This window comes from Pomacea canaliculata, linkage group LG1 (genome assembly GCF_003073045.1).
Source record: "Pomacea canaliculata isolate SZHN2017 linkage group LG1, ASM307304v1, whole genome shotgun sequence".
Lineage (NCBI taxonomy): Eukaryota > Metazoa > Mollusca > Gastropoda > Architaenioglossa > Ampullariidae > Pomacea > Pomacea canaliculata.
The window spans coordinates 23,629,683-23,651,447 of NC_037590.1; the positions used below are offsets into that span (position 1 = coordinate 23,629,683).

Genomic DNA, 21,765 nt, shown 5'->3' on the forward strand with positions numbered 1-21,765 from the left:
GTTTGCAGTTTAAATAGGGAATGTCGATCTGATCACACTGTTCTATACTTACAATAGCGCAAAAAAAAAAAAAGAAAGAAAAATATAAACACTCAAAACAATTATATAATTTAATTATATACCAGATTATAAAAGCATGAAAATCTGCATGTATAGCGTGTTGATCGGGGATAAACAATAAAAAATATATTCTTGTGGAATAACCACGAACTATAATATCTACGTCCATGGAATAACCAAAAAGATCACGCCATGATAAAGTTATTATAGAAAAATGGCTGAGCGCGCTGATCGATGTACGTCGACGTCACGATATAATTCAGCAATTTATATATAATAATGTAAACGATTTCCTATTTTTTTGTCTATAGACATATATTAGATACCAAATAAATAATTATTAAAATTAAAATGTTCACATACGTTTCTACAATATACGCACATATATATAAGTATAAACGTATACATGCATGCATTTTCCGTAATTATTATTCATGTCGACGTGGGTGTGTTTTTGAGACCAGCATCCATTATTTTATGTTTGTTTTTTTCTTTTTAGTAGACCGCGCGGAGCCCGCCTTTAATGGTGGGGGAAAACGCTATACAAATAAACATATTGTTTATGCTTGTGTGTCTAATATGCGCTCAATTAACTTTGATCTAGGGCTGTACGTTTTTTAAGAGAGAGTGAATTAAGATTAAGCCTCGATCGATCACGACCCCTCCTCCCACAAAGTTGTGTAGCAAACAACTCAGTGTAATTAATATCGCACAAATAAAAGCCGGTGGAAATTATAACAATTACAGATTTTGTACACTTGCACAAAACAATTAAAATACATATGCAGTTTATAGAAAGAGACCACAAAATAATTGTAGGATATGCAGTAGGTTTAGCTGCAATAAAGATAGTATACGTCATGCACCGTGTTCGCAAACAGTCCGCTAATTTCTCGAAATAGAATTATAATTTTAAAGCGAAAATGGAAAAAAGTTTTCCTCCATATCACTGTGATATTCATGTTATGAGCTGTTCAACCATGCAGGAATGCCAATCCTATAGTATCCAATAAACAAAACAAAATCCAGCCAGATGGATTTTTACACTAATAAACGTACGCATAATATGGAGTACGTTACCCAGCTTCTTTATATGAACCAGTAATAATTTATAATTTTCATTAATTGAAATCATTCACCCTGTAACGAACGGGCGCTGGCCTAGAAGCATATGTTTACAGATTGCACACACGTGCCGCCATGACTTGCACCTTTTGTGGCGAAGAGGAAATTCCGAATTTTTCCTGTGTGGGTTGCAATTCAAGCAGCCACATAAGATCGAGGAAATAAAAGGAAATGTTCAACTGAAGTCCATCGTCGTATCAAGAATCTGTATCGTCCGTGGTCGCACCCACTATACTTCCTTAATTGTGACTTGATGTTTGATGTGGCTTACAACCTTCACCACCATAACGTCTAGATTTTTCGATATTAAAGTACCATTATCAGGATTGTGTCTGAAGAGAATTAGCGATTTTCTTTAAGCCGCTTCTTTCATTTGTATCAGTTAATTGTAGCAGCAGTGCATAATATTTTTACATCTGTAACTTTAATGAATACAGATTAGTGGCGACAAAACGTCGAGTTCCCTGACCATATGTCTTAATCTCAATCTGTCTCCCTTATTTCTTCGCCTATGATTTTTTTTTTTTTTTTTTTTTTGCGTGAGGGGCCGGGGAACAGGGCAAGCACTCAGCCTCTCCCAGGCATGCTGTGTGACTGATCAATTAAACGACCCGCCAACCTTAACTCAGGGTACCAAGGTTCAAAAGATATTTTTGCTTTTGAGCTCAGCTTTTGTGATTTCTGTCAAACAACAAAGGCATGACATACTTTACTTAGATTAAGCGGGTTAAAGTATTGTTCTTTAGCTCTAAATGCGACATCCTGTAATGTGGTTAATGGCAACAACTCCAGGATCTCTGAAAAAACTTCTGAATTGGCAACTCGATCATTTCAAATGCTTGCCTCAATATTCGGGTAAAATGTGTTTTGGGTTTCTGTTTTCCTCTCTCCTTCAGTGAAACTGCCAAATTTTAAACGTTACTGGTTGTATCCCTTTTCTAGGGCCCGTTCATATTTTGTGTCCAAAGCAAATGAGATATAGAATGAAAAGTGAATTTAAGGGTAAAGCATGGTTCTAGAAACGAAAATGTGATTTGTTAAATAATGGCAAATATTCTTAACATTTAAACAGTAGTTCCAGACATTTTCATATATTAACGCACAAGATGAATGCTTGCACCTAAGTATTTTAGCAAGCAATAATGGCTCATTAAAATATACCAGATGATTGAGTGGTACACATACAGGATAAAGATTTGAAGGCTTTTGTGGTGTCTTTACATATTTTATTTTCTTCATGAGCAGAGCAAACACACTTGAAAATGTACGTAAAATATGCTTGCTCTTTTATTTGGCATATCCAATGCGATGACTTAAACGTTCATTCTTCTCAAACACTGCCTGTAACTTGATGTGCATCTGTTATTTGCCTTTCGGATCAAACAAAAAGCAACAGACCTATTTTTTACAGAACAAAATGCATTGCTATGTAAATAACACAAGCAATCAAGGTACACATGACACGTTGTTTGGAGACACTTTGAGTTTGATTGCAACACGCTGTTTGGGAGATGATTCCACAATTAATGTACACAAGTAACCATAGCTTCACCAATGGTGATCAGCTTGATATCCCTTGAGGTTTCTACCCAAATACCAAAGCATTGCTAGAAACTAGTTGAAAATTAAAACACTCTTTTTGTATGGAAACAATGGTTTTAGCAGCACCAAGATAAAATGCTTGTTGCCACAATTTTAACCCAAATATGATAACAACCCTGCTGCATTTTTTCCTAAAAAATAGTGACATTTGTGTTGGCAGAAACCTCTACATCTACTATAAATTTTAGATGTCTATGATGTCATATATTGTAAAACAAAAGATGGTAACCTTTCTACACATTTATGAAGACAATACTATTGCATAAATTTAAAACTACATAAAGTGCGCATGAAAAAATGGATTATAAATATAAATGCATTTTTCAGCATGGCGTTTTGATGACATTTTTTATTTAATCAATTGTTTTGGTTCATCAACCTAAATTTCTAATTAAAGAATTAGTGAATATATCCTGAAAAAATGTCACTGTATATTTTTAGTGCATTTTTTTTTTACACTGAAAGATATATCTGAGGACCTAAGAATATTTTTACAAATGATAAATTATGTATGCAACACAGTAAACATGTACATGTAAAAACATTGGCAGCATTAAATTATATAAAACATGACAAGCTCTGCAAAGTAGTTGTCATATTTCCAAGTTACCACTTCCCTTTATCAAAGGCTTTTTTCATTTCTTCTTAATTTTGATAAAACATTTACTTATCCTTGATAACAGCACTGTGCATTATCTTTCTTAGGGCATGCATGTTACTGGTTGGGAATCTCAAGAAAATTGTGCTACAATGGTTAATGCACTCAGTTAAGTGGGAATAAGTGCACTCAATAAGAGCAGTTCTTACAAATCTTGATTACAGAATTATCATCTTATGTTCATTGTATCTTTCAGTTTGCTCCATACCATTTTCCTCTGCACTGCATATACCTTACCTGCAGCAGTGAACTATGTCACTCGACACTCCATGCAGATATAGTGATAAAGCCATAAGTCGTTTATGCTCAAAATAGATTAACCAGCAATTACACACATTTAATAGAGAAATAAAGTCTTCTCCAATGAAACTGAAACTTGTCTTATTCTTGAGCCAAACAAACTCCAAAGTTTTGTCACTGTTATTTATTTGTGTTCAACAAAGTGTTGAACAGTATTCTGTTTTAAAAAATACAATACATACAACAGCAATGAAGAAATGGCAATCATGTTTAACTAATAACAACTGCACTTCACAGGTTCAGACCTTCCAAGATAATTAGTGTGACAGAATTTGCAGTGGTAGCCCTGAGCTACTTTCCTGGCTCTGAGTCATATCAATTATCCCAACCACTTTCATGGCTGCCATCATCACAGTCTGGAAGGTTATTCTGCTCTTGGTAGCCTTTATGAACAGCTCGAATGTAATCAAAAAGTGAATGCCTGTGGCTACTGTGCAAATACCTCTCCATCAGAGTCACAACTTCTTCTGTACATAAAAAAAGAGAAAAGAATGGTGACTATTACATCAAAGGTCTTGTGCAAATGAAAGAAAAGAGCAATACTGGAAAATATTAGCACCAGATAAACTAGGCAGATCAGCCTAGATCAGGGGTGGGCAAAGTTTTCTTTTTGAGGCTGGTATCAAAATTCTAAGCTATGTGGTGGGCCAGTAAAATGGTTAAAAACCCATGCCAGGTGACTACACAGCAAATCTAGTGATAATGAAATGGTCAACAAACGAGTACATAATGGTGTTCACTTACCCAATTTTTAGTGTAAAGCTGTTTGAATTCACTCACAATGTGCTCTAAATGGAGATCTTTTTATCAGAAGACACCCATTTTAATTTTTTTCTATAAATTTTTATTATAAAATCTCATACCTATGGAAAATGTCCATAACAGCGAAATGAATCTTACTGAAGGCCATACTGTTCACCACCAAAAATACTTTGGTGTTACAAAGATATTTAAAATTTTTAAATGTCTTTACCAATAGGCACTAGTTTCTTAACCATCTGGTATCTCCTGATTTCTTAATAATGATTATAAAAAAAAACTTTCCTATTTATGTGAGACACTTTAATAATGCAGTAGATGGAGAAACCACTCTCAGAAAGAAATGGTTTTCTCCATTTAATTTGGTTAAGATAAAACTTAACGTATGAATCTGAAAGTGCTGAAGCATGCATCTTGCAACATTCTCTTTATTTATGACACATGACACTTATTAACATCTTCATCCAACTAGCTGGAAAGTGGCTTAAAATTGGTTTGGTCTGCCACTACGAAACTAGCGTGAATTTCTAGAATCCAGGTCAGAAGTCAATCAAAGCAATTATTGTGACCTCTCCCAACCCTTATCTTTCCCACAAAACAATGACTCTAGCTTTGGCAAAATAAAATTTCTAACGGGATTACTTTTTTTTTTTTAGCATAAATATATTAGTTTTTGCAGAAACTGTCTTGGCTGGACTCTTCATGGCTCAGATAGTAAACCTGAAATTGAATGGTATGGGAGAAGGGAAACCCAAAATAAATTTTCCTCCAAAAACTGGAAAGCAAAATTCTCCTGTTGACAAGGTTCATGTTATGCAGCCCAGCTTTTTTCCATTGTGATTTAATAATGTTATTTTTGAGATTGAGACCTTAATATGAATTCCATGAAGAAAATAAAAGAAAAACATCTAGATGATGACACTGACAGTGACAATAAATTGTTTCAAATATTGTCACAAATAACTGGAATATAAACAACTTTAATCAGTAAGATGAAAAATTGCTGTTATGTTACAGTTTGTCATATAAGGTGAATAAAAATTAGGCATTAAACAGTCATATTGGATTAGAGAAAAAAAGAAGTTAAAGAGTGATAAAGTTGTTGAGATGGCATATTTTGAGACACTTTAAGAACTTGAGTGGGAAAAAAAAATCAATAAAAAAATATAATTTGCACAAAAATTCATACATACCGATTGTCCTATTGCTATCACATAACAACTTGTGAATCTCATACAGGCTTTCAGTCAGTTCCATGTCCCCAAAGGTGAAGTAACAGACATCACGCTTGGCAGCAGATGCTGCCACAACCTGTATCAGTGCTACAACAGATAGAAAACAAAATCAAAGGAATTTTGAAATAATTGCTTCTGTTTAGGGCAACACATCATTAAAGAGTCCCCCAAATCTGAATCTTCAAAAACAATATATCTTCAGCGCTGGTGCAAATCAGGCAAAATAATAAACCCTTAAGCGAACAAAAAAACATGCCCTATTATGTTTTTGCAAAATTATGTTGATAAAACAATTATAAACAGGTATCATACTTGAAAAGTTTATCATCACTCAATGATTTTCTGTATTTATAGTTCCTTGCCAAAATAATGTGAGAGGGTAAACTTAAAATTAAAGACATATTTCATCTATCAATAACTTTCATAATCAGCAATAATTCTCATCTCTATCACTCCCTTTCTTCATCTTGCATCTTTTAGTTTTTTTTCTTTCTTACCTATATATTTTGTGTACATGAATTCATGTTCTTAGTCATCATATTATATATATGTGTGTGTGAAACTTTAACTGTAAGTGACAGGCATGTATTATTGCTGCTGGAGTTTTTTTTTTTGGTAAGCATGCAGCGTAGCTTTCAAAACACACATTTGAGCTGCTGTCTCCTCCAAAGGCACCACATCCCCCAGTTTCCTGTGCATACTGCTGTTCTGCTGTTCTCTATAACCTTAGTGCTGAACCCACAAAAGGCCTGCATAACATAGTCAACACTGTTTCCTATAACCAATAAAGAAAACTAAACAAAAAAAATAAATGAACATACAAGACTATTGCATATATAAGTACGGCACACACCATATGTACAACAACCAGGCCAGTTATTCGCCAAATACTTTTCTGGGGAAAAAAGTAGGGCAGCACTTATGATTTCTAATAGAAATTCCAGGTTTACCACTCTATGGTAGGAGGTTGTTGTTTAATGCCATGTCAGCAGCAAAGGCTATATCATGTGAACCACTCTAGGACAGAGAAGTGTAAGCAATCTACCATGTCTATAGAATGACACATGGAAGTCAACTCCACCCTCTGCTGCTTTTTATCTTCCCTGATTGGGAATACATTTTCGCTGGGTGAGGAGAGAACATTTTCCAGTCAATGATCCACATGACACTTAAAGCATGACCTTCTGCAAGTCAAGCACCCTAACTGCATGCCCACAAAATCTTCTTCATCTAATAAATGCTGGTTTACCATTTTCTTTAAATTTCAGAAATTGCATTTCAATGGAAATGGAAAATTAGCTGCAAACTGCATGAATCTATACAGATAATAGCAACAGATCTGTAGAACTGCAAAGGATGGCTGAAGCCAGTAGAAAATCCTGTAGAAGATAGAATCTGAAAAATACTTAAACAGGTAGAATCAACTAGGGTTTAATTAAATAAGGAAGCAGACCTTGTCAACACTTATTTCCTTCATTAAATTCCCAATGCCACACTGCAATTTTGAGATCTCTGCACCCTAAATCCATACACACATCCATACCAATTTAAAATGCGCTGTTTTTCTGGGATCCATATTCCCGAACGTGTTCAGGGTAAACAAAATTTACCTTGTTCAGCTCCCTACGTATATTGGTACGCTGGAACTGTTTCTTGTAGTCACCATGAAACACCAGAGCATCAATGGCCACAACTTCTGTACAGCGCCTACCCCATGAATCTCTACAGTGGACACCAACACATTTTCCTAGTACATGTACTTCACGACACTCCCAATGCAAAATCATCTGAAGAATTAACACATTTCCTAATAGTTTCAGTTTCAACTGAGAATGTCACAAATGATAAAGTTACAGGAACATTTTATTAATTGTAAAAGCAATCCAAAGTGCATTAAGGTTCAACCAAATCCTAAGAAAGAAAATTTTGCATTGCAGCTAATAAAAGTATTTAAGTAATGAATAATTAAGCCTAAAACTGTTACCTAGGAGTGGTGTCAAACAAAATCTCCTGCCCACTGGAATGTGTCAGCATAGCCTGTATACTTACTAAACTGCTCACAACCTGAAATGGTCCAGCATGAGAATAACACATGCACACTGTCCAAATCTGTCAAATATAATTCAATCAATCTTTAATTTTTAAAGAATGCAGTCTATAAAATAAAAAATTTTACTAAATCATCATATCACTTACAGTGTACTCTTCCTCTTTCTACTTTCTTCCTACCTTGCCATCCAGAATACCATGAATACTTTATTCCGCAGCTGATACATTCTGACTCCCAATTCCTAGCACTATGCTAGCCTGTAGCTTTTGTACATGCTGGTCCCTCTGCTTGGAATACTCTTCTTCTGTGGTTTCAAGCAGCTACTTAAGAGTCTTTTAAATGATTTTTAAACATCCCTCTGCATCTTGAACTTTCATGAGGTCAGTGCACTCAACAAGACTCATAAACTTAACTAGCTAAAATACTTTAGGACTTCACTTATAGGCCCTGATACAGAGATGGTTTGTCAATGTTTTGCTTTGCCAGCAGCTGAAGGTCTAGAAATATTTCATGCTCACTCTTTGGATAGACTATTATGGATATACTTAATATAGTCAAAATGCTAGTTATACAGGAATCTGGCCAGTCACACAAACCTCTTCATAATCCCTTTTTACTTTATCGTGAAACAGATACTAATTAAAAAAAGAGACACAGGGGTACACCATACAGAATGTAAAATGAGTTTAGTACAGTTACAAGAAACAAAGTAATAATAAAAATATGCATGCATTATGGAGCATGTGAAGTAGTTTCAGTTGTTTCCTTGCTACAACAACAAATCACACTTACATTTCTTACATTTGAGTTAATGGCTGCAGTAATGGAAGTGAGTAAATGTAATGCATAATCATAAATTTATGTGAAACACATAAAGGTAGTGGCCTACAGTAGCTCTCCTACTTTGTTTTATCTTTTAATTGTGCATAAATACATCCCAATCATCCAGAAATTAAAAAAAAATTGTATACAAAGAGTGTACAAACTGAAAAATTTTATGACAATCATGTCAAATATGAAATATACATAAAGTTCGCCAGTCCTTTGCCTGCCTGTGAAGTTAACAATAATTCACATAATTTAAAAAAAAATCAAAATAATCATAAATGGACTGTCAATAGCTAAAAAAAAAGGGCTTATGTGAAGAGTACCTGTCATTACAAGACATTCTAGGGGCTCCAGGACTTCAGTAAAAAGACGTGCAACAATCATCTCTGGGCAAATGAGGAAACGAATTTCTTCTTGCACACAGCCATGACCCAACACTCCACCGCCAATATATTTGTTGGCAAAGTCAACCTGTACAAAAACAGAACAAAAAAAACCAAAAGAGACACAATTGTAAATAATTTAAAATAGAATACTGTAAATCTAATAAAACTTCTTTAACAGTGCAAAGAAAAAGTGTTTGTCCCTTGAATAATCCCCTAGGTATCTACACTGGTTCTTGCTACTAAAATAGTTTTACATAAAATCAGTTTCTTATACTGCCTTTCTGGTTTCAGTCTCAAAACCGCTATAAACAATCAGCCTTCAGAAATGGTTACAAATTATGACAATAATGTGTGCAGGACACCAGATTAACATTTTGAAATATTTTTAAAAAAAATGCAGCAGTTGAGTCTGGTCAGGATAAGTCTGTTAAAGAAATCAGTTCAAATGTAAAAGTTTTCAGGCAACCAGCAAAGAAACTGTGCCCTTAATTATAAATATGACTGAAAAATGTATATATGTATTTATATCAATTTGACCTGCAACATGCCCTTGCCATCATCCTCAATAGTCCCTGAAGATGATACATGAAGCTTTGTCAGCATCTCCTGGTCATTGCTCCAGTCATGTTCTTTTTCAACTTTACGAGTGAATGTCACAAGTCCTGTTGGATCTGGAAGAAATCACACTCATAATCTAGATTTATTTGATTCCTCCCTTTGATTTACATTTCTTTTTATTTTTTAATAGATTTTACACTAAGTGCAAAACTCCCAGCTGCACACCAAAAAATTAACTGGTCAGAAGAAGTATAATCATATTAATCCACGCCAAAGTTATAAAACTTACATTTATGAAGAACACGATTGAAGTAATTAAGAATGCATTTCAGCTTCTGGACCTTTCTTGGAATGGAATGAGGCTCTGCATGATAGAGACTGAAAGCATAAAACAAACAAGACAAATGCATGCAGAGACGAAAAACAAATGATTTATGCTGACGTGGACAAAAAGAAAAACAGATTAAATGGCAAGTTATTTTTACACATACATATAGATATGTCCATTCTATGAGACTTAATGTTTTATATAATAATAATAAATGCAAAATTTGTAAAGCACATACTCACACTCCTAAGGAGTATGCTCTTAAGAGCAAGAATGAAACATGGACAGCATACAAGGGACAGGAAGAGAAACAAATAACATATGAGCTATAAAAGAATAAACAACCGTACTAAATGAAGAATAAAATCAAATACAGAAAACATAAAGAGGAACAAAATAACAAGAACAAGAGCTGAGAGTAACATGATATTGCAAAAGAGTGTGAAAAAAGACTAGCATTATGGGAAAGAGTGTTAGAAGTAATGTTTACAGAAGAGGTGCGTTTTCAGTGCACCTTTAAAGGATTCAATAGTGGGTAGGTGGCGGATATAGAAAGGGAGAGAGTTTCATTGTTTCGCTGCGCAATAACTAAAAATATGTTGTTTTGGTGACAGGATGAGTAAGGAGACGATCATCAGACGAGGATATGGTAAAATGTACACAATGTATATATTTATGTATACAAAAATCATTTAGTTTGCTCTAAAGAAATGATGGTGAAATAAAAAAAATGAGAAATGTGTTATAACCTGGTACTGGCATTCACACCATCTGGAGACCTGTGATGGAAAATCTTCACCTAACACACCATACCTGATTTATCAGGGAAAGTGAAGTGTGTTGGAAGTAGAGGTTTGGTTTCTGCCTTCAAGGTGTGCTCTAGATGCAATCCCTTACTTCACTGTCCACACAAACACGATCTTCCTCACAGATAACTAGATACATGTTTTGCTTGAAAATATAAGCCCTGCAAAAGGCTAAATGTGCTAAATAATATAAACAGTGAAGTACAGCTCACTTGTTGAAGTTTATATCAGGATAACTGGCATATTCTGTACCCCTTGCACGAGAATTTCTTCTTGGGAATGTACAAAAAAAAGCATTGGCCAGCAAGGAAGCAACCTGCAACTGACTGAATGTCAGGCTTTTCTTCTCCCCTGCCTTAAGCAAAGGAATGGGCTGCAAACAAATACATTTTTTTCAGAAGACCAAGAAATATGCATATACACCATCTTAAAATCCTTTCAAGAAATGAATAACAAGTGAAATAATTTTCTGCTGATAAGGGCATATTAGATATATACATATACCTTCACACAAAAAGTTACTGCACCAGCATGCTGATCCATAAACAAATACTGTTTGCACCTGCAAATGCAAATGTCTTCACAGCTACTGTTCAAATGTGTCAATTTGTGCATGTATACCTGATTTTGTATGTATGTATATTCTGTCCTATTTATTTTGATATATGTTTGTACATACTTTCTGAATATATCTTTATACTTGTCATGTCATATCAACTTTTCCTAATGATAAAGGGGAGATAATGAGGATATAGGTAAAAAAATTACACAGACTGGGACAAAGTAATCCAACGCATAGATCATTGTAGAGATAAATTTATAATGTCTCTATATTTACAACTGAATAAGTTAATGCATTAAGGCCCAGATCCACTTATTTTTTCTCAGGTACCTTAGTGCACAGTTTTGGCAGCTCCAATGCCAGCCGAACCAAAAGTTTCAAGGTTGTACTGAAAAACGTATCCCTCTCGTCAGCTTTCAGCGTCTGAAGAAGAAAGGGAAAGTGACAAACAAAATTATGTCAGTTGTTCTTATGCCAGGGGTGTCCAACCTACAGCCCGTGGGCCATATCTGGGCCCATCATTTTAATCAGAAACAATATATTTCCATTTTTAAAGTCGCGATTCTGGAAAAACCGCCATGTTCTGGCCTGCGAGATTTTATATCATGTCCAGTGTGGCTCTCGGATGAGAAAAGGTTGTGCCCCACTGTCTTACACTTACAGATTCATTATCCCATCCCATAACCCTACCCATACCCCACTGATTAAAAAGGCAAATTTTACGTAATTTTTTACCGCTTTTACATAATGTTTAACAAAATATATTATTGCTCAACCTCCTTCAACAATCCTAAGAAAAGCAGATCTGTCTTGTTTAAAATGTTTCCAAGCTTGCTTTGCTAGTAATGTGAGATCAAGTGAAAAGATTGCATAAGCATCATGATGCCTTTAACTATTTGTACAGTGTTTTAAAAAGAATTAAGAACTCAAGGTCAGTTTACTGTCTATTCTTTAAAAAGCAGAGAAAGGAATAGACAGAATAAAATGATTAGTATAATTTAGTGATAAAGGATGATAAATGCACAAGATGACTTCTAATTTCAGTATAACCAGAGTCTTTAAGAGTATAGAATAGTACAGAGAAGCAATATTTTATTTGTAATCAGCACTTTGATCTTAAATGTGACATGAAATCGATTTTGGTGATGCTAAAGACAAAGAGATGTTTTAACCATTAAATTTAGTAAAAGTTTGTTTGACCAATTTTTTGAAAAGTGAAATGAAAATTCAAAAAACTAAAAACAAACCCAAAGTTGCCAGTCGGGCAATAGTTTACTGTATATGATCCCTCATTTTGCAATGCATCTCTCAACTTATACTTGGTGTGGAGGAAGGGCTAGAAGGTAACACAGTAACACAGTAAGAGCTCAAAAGCAGGAAGACCTACTTTGTTAAAGTAGTAATGGAAGGCTGTGAATTTCCACTTGTTGGAATAACGCTGATTGTAACTCAAGATGGCCTCCTGAAGACCACAAAGTAAACAACATGATTCTCCATTGCTTTCTTTTCTTGGAATAAAAAAATTAGCAAGATTAGAACTTTCCTTCAACCATACAGTTTTAGAAACAGATGCTGTAAGCACTAAAATGAAAAATAAACATTTCCGATATAGAATCTGTAGTACTCCTGCAATGAATTAAATGTTTGACAAACTAAGGATGGCTTTATACAATCGAAAGAATCTTCCCTGACATTCATAAAATATGTGAACCAAATACATTATTTCCTAATTTCAAAAGGCAAAAGATTATTAAACTGATGTAAAACAGTGGATATCTTTAGAGATGAACAATAATTTTATTACAAGATAAAAGAGATGCCTCGAGAAAAGGCAAATAGAGAAAATACCTCTAACTCAAAGGAACCTTTGATGTTTTGCCTTAAAGCTTTTTCTATCATACTCCATCGTTTTGTAAGCTGTACACTTCCATTCTGAAATATGAAATACAGCCATAACCATACATATCCAGTCCTACATGTTTTTCATTGTTCCTACAGATATTTTAATTGTACTCTTCGTGACAAATTATGCTTATCTATCTTCCTTATATTTACCTTTACAAATAATAAGCTCCTTCATATCCATCTTTCTTTCTCCATTTATACTGCACTCCATGTTATATATTTATATGCTGCTTGAGAAACAAGTTTCTTAAAGATACACGTTAAAAATTTGGGGAAAAAATGTTAACTTAACCCCAATAAGTTTTGTCTGGTGATTTGAGAAGGAAATGACACTTTTGCAGCATTTTAGATGGAACAAGAAGCCCTTACTTTGTCATCTTGAGGATATTCGTTATGCTGAGAAAATGGCATGCGCACATGTTGCCCATCCCACTTGTCCTTGGATTGAGGAGGGTAAGGAGTGGGCAGGGTGTCCTCCTGGTAATGGAACTGAAAATTACCACAGGGCTTGTGTCTTTTATTAATTTTTATTTTATTCTTATTTTTTGAAAAAAAAAAATGATTTTCACAAACAAATAGTAGATAACTAACTAAATGCATAGGACTACTACGTTTAAAGAAACATCTGAATTTTTAAGGAAAATTTAATGACACACAATACATTAATTTGTATCATACCCTCTGTCATATGAGACCATTTATGCAAACAATACCTACTTATCTCAGAGACAACTATAAACTTCCAGTTCAGTTGCAGTGAAACTTGCATCTACACCAATCTCCACAACCCACCCCCATAAAAAGTGCTTATCTATCCTCTTTCCACACCATCAAAAAATACAAATCTCTCACCGGATATTTCACAAACACTGAGTGATCACGGGTTTCCTCAAGAGATGAGAGTGCTGGCTTATATTTGTGAGAATTTTTCAAATCCACAAGTGGTGTTCCCTGTCAATGTTTATTTCTTTGAAATTTATTTCTTCTTCAAGTCCATTTAACAACAAAATCACTCTAGTACCAATATCTAAATCCATCATGTTATATATACACACACAAAGACATTTGGGAAAAAAAATGAAGGTTGGTTTTTTCTTTTTTTTTTTTTTTTGCTTGAAACACTCTAGAGTCTAGAAGCTGTCTTTACTCTTAATAGGTAAATGTACAACTGAAATAAGCAATTAAGGAATTTTATTTAGTATTATGTGCATGTGTATAATTATAATATATATACCAACATGCACAAATACAAGAGCAAGTCAATACCTATCTGCAATACAGCTATAAATAATAAATCTACAAAATAAAATTATGGAAAGCTTATTGTAACACCATTTTTCATCACCTTTTTAAATGGAAAGAAGAGTAAGGAAGTGTAGAATGCAAACAAAAACAACAAAAACACCAACAAACTTTTGTACACAAAAACACTGCAGCCGCCACAGTCAGCCTACAAAGTGAAACTTCTATGAACAGGAACTGATGCGCTTAAGAGCTACTAACAATGGTAAGATTTTTTTTAAATGCCCTAATATGCCTTACTTTTTGAGGCATGAAAAATAACTGCATGCCACATTACACCTTTACATCCTTCTCTTTTTGTAAGAAAAGTGTAGTAAGACACGGCAGTAACATTTCCACTAACAACTGTATAAACTTTAACACACCCTCCACTCTGGCTCATCAGGTCCAGTATTTCCTGCCTTGTGGACAGTATATTCATCTTGATGTGAATCCCCCAAATGTTCAGAACTACAGAGATAAATTAAAAGCATTATTGATCTCTTTGATAGATTTACATGATTATTTGTTTCAAAAACAAGGAAATAAGTGAATACATTTTTAGACATGTAAAAGTTTTATACCATACTCATTTCCTCTTACCAGATGACATGACTCTATGGAGTACCAACACTATGGTAATTATGTAATCATATAGACTGACTACTATGGTAATTACATGACCATGTAAAGTACAAGTACTGCTATGCTAACATGACCCTGTGGAGCACCAATACTACTATGGTAATGACATGACCATGTGGAGTACCAGTACTGCTATGGTAACATGACCATGTGGAGTACCAGTACTGCTATGGTAATCACATGATCATATAAAGTACCAATAATATTAGCACTATGGTAATTACATGATCATGTGTCAAATTCAGAAGATTCAAGGTAACCACTCAATACAGTACTTATAAACTTGAAGGCTGAATTTGTGTAACAGTGCTTAGCTATTACCTGAGGACAATGGCTAAAAATTTATGACGGTTATTGAGACATTAAAATGCAGTACCATGCAGCAACAACTGAAGTACAGTATTCAGAAACACACACAAAACAACTTCATTTGCTTAACATCTCTGCCAGGAAGACATTTTTAAGCCAAATAAAATATTGTAATCATAGTTTTAAATCCATGCTGTTTAAGCATGTTACTGTTAAAAGTCCAGTTATAATATATCGTTTTATTTACCAATTCTAAAAGTAAAACAGATGAATTTGCTTACTCAGATAAACTTCTATTTAAGTCTTGGCTTGTGTATTCCTTTATTTTTCCTATCTCATCCATATCTTCTGAATCACCTACATTTGTTGTCTGACCTGAAAAAAAGGTGAATCAAAAAAACAAACAAAAAGAACAGAAATAGAGTAAAGATATTTCCTGACAAATTGGACCTAACATCCCTGCCTAGTGGTAAAGTTGTCTAAGTTGTAAGTATCTGCAATACTCATGGATATAACCCAAACCTTTTCCTGGGATCGAAGTATGATAAAACCCTAGACAAGATGAAATATGAGAGAATCCCCCTCCTCCAAAACATGAGAAACTCTCAAAGGCAAAAATGAATTTATCTGCCATTTATGAATAATCTAAAACATGGTTGATGATTTTAAAGCATACATAATTACATTTTTAATCATTTATAGACAACCCTTTCTCAGTCTAGATTCAGTTCTATTTGAAGTCTTCTTCATAACTGAGCATAATTGTATTTATTTTATTTATTTAATTTTTGGGGGAAACTGTAGGATTATAAGGCTATAATTTTTTTAACTGGCTGGAGAGAACAAAAAAACCAGTTTCAATTTAACTAAGTTAAAATGGTTATCTGCAACCAAGAGATAAAATACTGAGCAATACGCAATCTGAAATCAGGTGCTCTATTGTTTTCTTCATAGCTGCCTTTCCCTGCAGTCTTGCCTTTATTTGACTGTCTCTCTTTATCCTCCCTTCAGCCTGCCACCTTCCCTGGCTTTACCTTTATAGATGCAGGTTTTCGATATTACTTAGCTGCTTAAAGGAAACTTCTGAGGAGCACCCCAGCTTGACTGGTAGAAGAACTACCCATAAATACTGCTTTTTTCATGTTGTACATTATCAGTACACTTCAGAAAATTTTATTTCAAACTATTATTATAGAGTGAAGATAAGTTACAGACACTTTATATGAATATACATACACTATTATGAAAAATAAATTATGATAGGCATGATACGATGAAACATATAATGCATATGTGTAAACCAGGAGGAATATTGTCATTTCTGTGGTTCTCTAAAACTCTCACCTTGTCCCAATCTGTATATATTTTTGCTCTCCAAATATTAGTTTGAATTTCTTAGAATAACATTCTTAATGATCAGATACCACTCCTTTATCTTTCATGTAATTAGGGCTATTGATTTGAGAGACATATTCCAAAAATAAAAATGAAGGAAAATTCTGTGCTGATAACCTCACTAATGTCCATTCAAAGACATCAATGTATCTATCCATGGTAATTATATCTGAGGTTTGTAATTCGTCAGAAGTTAAACAAGACGTGCAAGAGGAAACAAAATAGGACTTACAGTCTTTTTCGGGCACAGAAACCACAGTTTCTTTTCTGAAAGTTTGCAAAAAAGATGATTGATTGGTTGTGTTTTACACCATGCCAGCAATTGCAAAAAAGATGGGTTATCACTGTTAACTACTTATAAACAAATTATATAAATCACTATTGATGTTTAAAATCTTCATTACTGTGAGTTTTCCCTTAGGATTAAACTGTTAAGGAGATAATAATAGCTTTTTGACAGCTACTAAAAAGTAATTGCAGCAACTGATTTAGTGCAAAGTTTTTCTATGCCCTGTATAACTGATTATTACTATTGCTAAGAGACATAGATGAGACATGGCACTACTACTCAACAATCACATAAAAGATAATCATTTTACAAAGAGTCATATTTTTTCTAAATAATTTTAATCTACTCATCAGACTTTTTCTGATTCACATCATGTTATTTTATGATGTAAAAAAAAAGTATGACAAGTAAAACTGTTTTAAATGAACCTAACAATCATACTCTGCAGAAATCTGTTTAGACTTCTTCTCATCTACTTCCTGGTAAGAAGACAGTGTTAAGTCTCCATGTGACTCCACCCATCAGCTTCTTTCATTGTGTCTGAGAAAAATGTCATTAAGTGCTTTAGTTAACAAAGCCTTCATGTTATTGACCAAGATTAACGAGAGGCTTTCCACTTCCAACATGCAACAGTTTCGTTATTTATACTATGAACAATGAAATAAGAAAAAACATGCATGAATTTGACAGATAATCAAATAAAAAATACAAAAAACTACCCATTGCTTTCAGAAGCACAGGTACAAGCAAATGTTCATGTGCACTGGGAAGGGAGAGGAGAAAAGTAAATATAACACAACATTGGGTAATTTGAAATAAACTGAACAAAAATGTCTCAAAAATTAAAAAAATATATATTGCTTGCATAAATTGAGTTAATTTCTCTATACAAATGAAATCTAATGAAAATAAAAAAAGTAACACACCAAATTTTCTTTTAAGACCACTACCACATCCACGAATTTGTACAGAATTACTTGCTGTTGAAGAAGATTTGGAAATTGGTGGTTTAGGTAATAAGAAAGAGAGTTTTGTCTGAATCAACTTTTTCTTGTTGAAGTTCTTATCAGACATCATAAGCCTCCTGTCTCCTGAAAAATGGTAGAAGACCAAGATGTGGGTATTCTGTTTCAAGTAAAAAAAAAAGTTTACTAACAACATACAATCACACACACACACAAATGCAGAAACAAAAATGTATTACTTTTATGATTCTTTCACACTAATCTAAACAAATGAAAGAATGAATAATGTTAGATTGTGAATACACAAAATATCAAGCAGTGGTCATATTTAGAGTTTTAAACAGTTCTTAAATCCGATCTCTGTTTGAAAGAATTTGTTAACAATCCAATTCATTTCATGGACATCATATTTTCACCCAATTATTTTGCAGACAAAGATTTAAGCATATCGACATGGTTGAGAGTAAATGTAAACAAACAGCAGAGCTAGAGAATGTTTGAAACCATAAATAAACTTTAGTTTTCTACATATGCACTCTGTTTAAATAATCCCTAAATTAAATTACAAGAGAAACTGGAAGTACTGCATGTAATCAACGTATGAATAGTAAACTTATATTTTTAGTGCCTTCTGAAACAGTTAAAGAAATCTGTGGATGATGGTTAATATATTGGAAGTTCACACTGAAAAATTTACGCTGTCGAGTTATTGCTTGATTGTGTCGACATTGTTTTAAATTATGTATAGTAAGTCCAGTTCTTTCAGGTTGAAACACGAAACAGTCTTTACTAATGCCAATTCGTTCTAGTGTAAGGAGTCATATACTAGACGCACAATAATGTTCACCCGCATAACACTTCGATCAATGCAATAATGTTTCGAGGAAAAAAGCATCTTGATAGGATAGTTCCAAGGGAGTACAAGTTTAGTACTAATGAACGCAATGCTAGAAAGCTGAAATGACAAGCCCGATCTAAACTTTACAGTTAAAAATTCGCGATTTTTTTTTTAAACATACATACCTTTGGAGACATGCTACAGAAGTAAATCTGTCTCCTTTTCCTTTCACGGGAAATTTTTGGTTGTTCCTGTTTGGTATTTCCAAGTTTCGAAATCTAGCCAAGACTGTACATCGGCGCATGCTCGGTGTGAAACTTGTACTTCCTTTTCCGGTAATATCCGCCGTAGCAAACATGGTACTTTTCTCTTGTTTATAAAATCTCTCTCATCTACGTTTATTATTAAGTGTTTTGACACAAACCCATCGACAATTAATCGAGATTATTGTTTCTTTTATTTCTTTACCGTTGTTTTTGATTCTGCTTGCATTTTCACCTATATAGTTAAGTCTCCCAACGAATGGTAATATTCTTTAGTATTGTATCCAATTCCTTGCTCGAAGATAGGGTGCTATATTTGTACCCAAGCCTTTCTGTATCGAAAGTAAACACACATTTTTAAACCTAATTATTAAACCTAATCATGGATGAGCATTTCGAGTGATCTATAGTATCGCATCTATAAATTTTATTGAAGCATTGTTGTGATTTTTTTATGCTGTGCAGAGTGAGGCCGCTGCTACAATCCGAACGAGAAAGTTCATGACTAACCGTCTGCTGAACCGAAAGCAGATGGTGGGTGTGATTAAGGATACGAACATTTCTTAGTTATTGTTGTAGATGCACTTTCTTAGCCAACCATCAGCGTACACACATGCAGTCAGCGTTTTGTGCATTTTTGTCTTACCCTTTTAAAAATTACTTCATGCTTATGTCATTCTGGTGCTTTAACAGTTAACTTTCGTTGTAATCATTGCAGGTGGTTGATGTCCTGCACCCAGGGCGGTCATCTGTGCCTAAAACAGAAATAAGGGAGAAACTTGCACGGATGTACAAGACCACACCTGATGTGGTTTTCACTTTTGGCTACCGGACCCAGTTTGGTGGTGGAAAGTCAACAGGCTTTGGCCTTATCTATGACAGTTTAGAAAATGCTAAGAAATTCGAGCCAAAGTACAGACAAGCTCGTGTGAGTATAACAGTGTCTTTTATAAGCTAGTAAAATTTGTATATTTCCAGTCTACAGCGCTGAAATCCACCTAAAACTTGTGCATCTTTGTAATCTTATCACCATAAAAAAGTAGTTAAAATCATACCTTGTCTTTCTAATTGGATCTTGTAATTATATCCTTATTCTTAGGTAGTGTTACAACATTGATAATAAAAGGGCAGACACCTTCAACTGTTAGTACCTCTCAGATTGGTTAAACGCTCTCGGGATACCTCATCATTTAAAAAATGCAGGAACATCTGCAAATTGAGGAGATGTTTTACACCGAGCTGGCAACTAGGGTTATATCACAGCCAGGCAGCCACCCCTGTAAACAGATGCCTGACATAGAAAAAGAACAGCAAGCCTGGGACAAGAGCTGAACCTAGGACAGCCAGCCTTCACTGTATTGGTGATAGACGCTAACCATTGTGGCACAGAAATGCCCTTGCAAGTTGAGGGAGGCTTGGGGCATGTGCGATTTTTCTTTTATCATCAGGGAGCAGACACTCCTTTTTCTACTACTACTGTTCCATAGTGCAGTTGGTAGTCATGCTACACTGGCCACTTTTGTCATTGTGTGATCTATTTAGATAGAAGAGAACTGTATCATGACCTTCCACAAAGTGTGTCATGTCGTCATACTTTACAGATGTCTACTGTGATAGTTACACGAAGGATGTTTGCGCTTGGAGCACACAGTTATGCCATTAACAGGGCCAATAAGTAACATGCATGTACATAGCAATGTGAGATGTAGAGAAAATGTGTATCAATGTTGGACTTTCATTTTATAAAAATGTTGATCGCTTTTTCTTTTTTGTAAAGTGCAGTGAACATATGTCTTCAGACATTTCCACTGATAACAGTGTACTTAAGAAATGAACAAAATTTTACCTTTCTTTTGCACAAACAGATGATCCCTTGACATATTTGTTAGATATTGATTTCTTTAGTCCATGTCTTATAACTGTGGTATGCTTTTTGTGTAACAGCATGGCCTGCTGGAAATCAAGAGAACAGGTCGTAAGCAGAGGAAAGAAAGGAGGAACAGACAGAAGAAGGTTCGGGGTACAGCCAAAAGCAAAGTAGGCGCCGCAAAGGATAAGAAGGTGTGTTGATGTCTCGTGATTTTTTTCAGGGGGGTTTATTTTAGTAGTCTATTATCTTAAACCATTTAGTTGCTTCTCGCCATTCCACCTTTTATTCAGTTGTGGTTTCCATCAGCTTGCAGTGTTGCTAGAAGTTGGTGAAATTCTAAACTTTTTTCTGCAGTATGCGGCGCATTATTTACGTTTAATTTGCATAAGATTGTGTTTTGGCTACGTCAGTTCAACTGTTCTCGTTACGGGTCTTCCCGTTATGATTTTCTTGTAATTATTTTTAATTTGTATATTTTAATCTAAAGAGTTTGGCGTTGCATATCTTACAAAGTAACTTATTTTTTCTTTTTTATTCTGTTGCAGTAAAAAAAAAATCTTGAATAAATATCCCTGGTATGTCAAAAACTATGCTTTGATTGCTCTGTGTGTGTATGAAGGACAGGAACAATTTTAATGCATTACTGAATTGGTTTGACTGGTTGCCCATCAGGTCTGGGTGTTGTAATAAATGTAATAAACTTTCCTGAACGAACTGTTTTTGCTGGAAAGTGTTCTCTTACACATTA

General features: G+C 34.4%; 2 protein-coding genes and 1 long non-coding RNA gene across 3 annotated transcripts; 1 reads left to right on the forward strand and 2 right to left on the reverse strand.

Moving 5' to 3' along the window:
- Nucleotides 1–4,008: 4,008 nt before the first annotated feature.
- Nucleotides 4,009–19,193, reverse strand: LOC112576271 (poly(ADP-ribose) glycohydrolase-like). The gene is given in 21 exon segments (XM_025258613.1): nucleotides 4,009–4,212; nucleotides 5,698–5,826; nucleotides 6,386–6,488; nucleotides 7,350–7,461; nucleotides 7,724–7,737; nucleotides 7,739–7,803; nucleotides 8,941–9,088; nucleotides 9,541–9,674; nucleotides 9,851–9,939; nucleotides 10,908–11,068; nucleotides 11,588–11,680; nucleotides 12,645–12,719; nucleotides 13,106–13,189; nucleotides 13,532–13,651; nucleotides 14,015–14,113; nucleotides 14,830–14,914; nucleotides 15,679–15,772; nucleotides 17,025–17,059; nucleotides 17,523–17,621; nucleotides 18,008–18,172; nucleotides 19,070–19,193. Coding segments are annotated over 17 exon segments (1,725 nt in total). The 5' UTR covers nucleotides 15,741–15,772; nucleotides 17,025–17,059; nucleotides 17,523–17,621; nucleotides 18,008–18,172; nucleotides 19,070–19,193; the 3' UTR covers nucleotides 4,009–4,060.
- LOC112576312 (40S ribosomal protein S24-like) lies at nucleotides 19,075–21,604 on the forward strand. The gene is made up of 5 exons (XM_025258669.1): nucleotides 19,075–19,243; nucleotides 19,613–19,681; nucleotides 19,866–20,075; nucleotides 21,092–21,208; nucleotides 21,563–21,604. The coding sequence occupies exons 1-5, from the start codon at nucleotides 19,187–19,189 to the stop codon at nucleotides 21,563–21,565; spliced, it is 456 nt and encodes a 151-aa protein (XP_025114454.1). The 5' UTR covers nucleotides 19,075–19,186; the 3' UTR covers nucleotides 21,566–21,604.
- On the reverse strand, nucleotides 20,184–21,085 carry LOC112576321. The gene is made up of 2 exons (XR_003101803.1): nucleotides 20,994–21,085; nucleotides 20,184–20,424 (listed from the first exon to the last, which is right to left on the reverse strand). It is a non-coding gene; the product is annotated as an uncharacterized LOC112576321 (long non-coding RNA).
- Nucleotides 21,605–21,765: the final 161 nt, after the last annotated feature.

Bases quoted from the DNA above. Each gene is read 5' to 3' on its own strand.
- LOC112576312 (XM_025258669.1), top strand. From the start codon at position 19,187: ATGCTCGGTGTGAAACTTGTACTTCCTTTTCCGGTAATATCCGCCGTA. The intron at 19,244-19,612 runs GTACTTTTCTCT...TATGCTGTGCAG, and splicing joins TATCCGCCGTAGCAAACATG to AGTGAGGCCGCTGCTACAAT. The intron at 19,682-19,865 runs GTGGGTGTGATT...TAATCATTGCAG, and splicing joins TGCTGAACCGAAAGCAGATG to GTGGTTGATGTCCTGCACCC.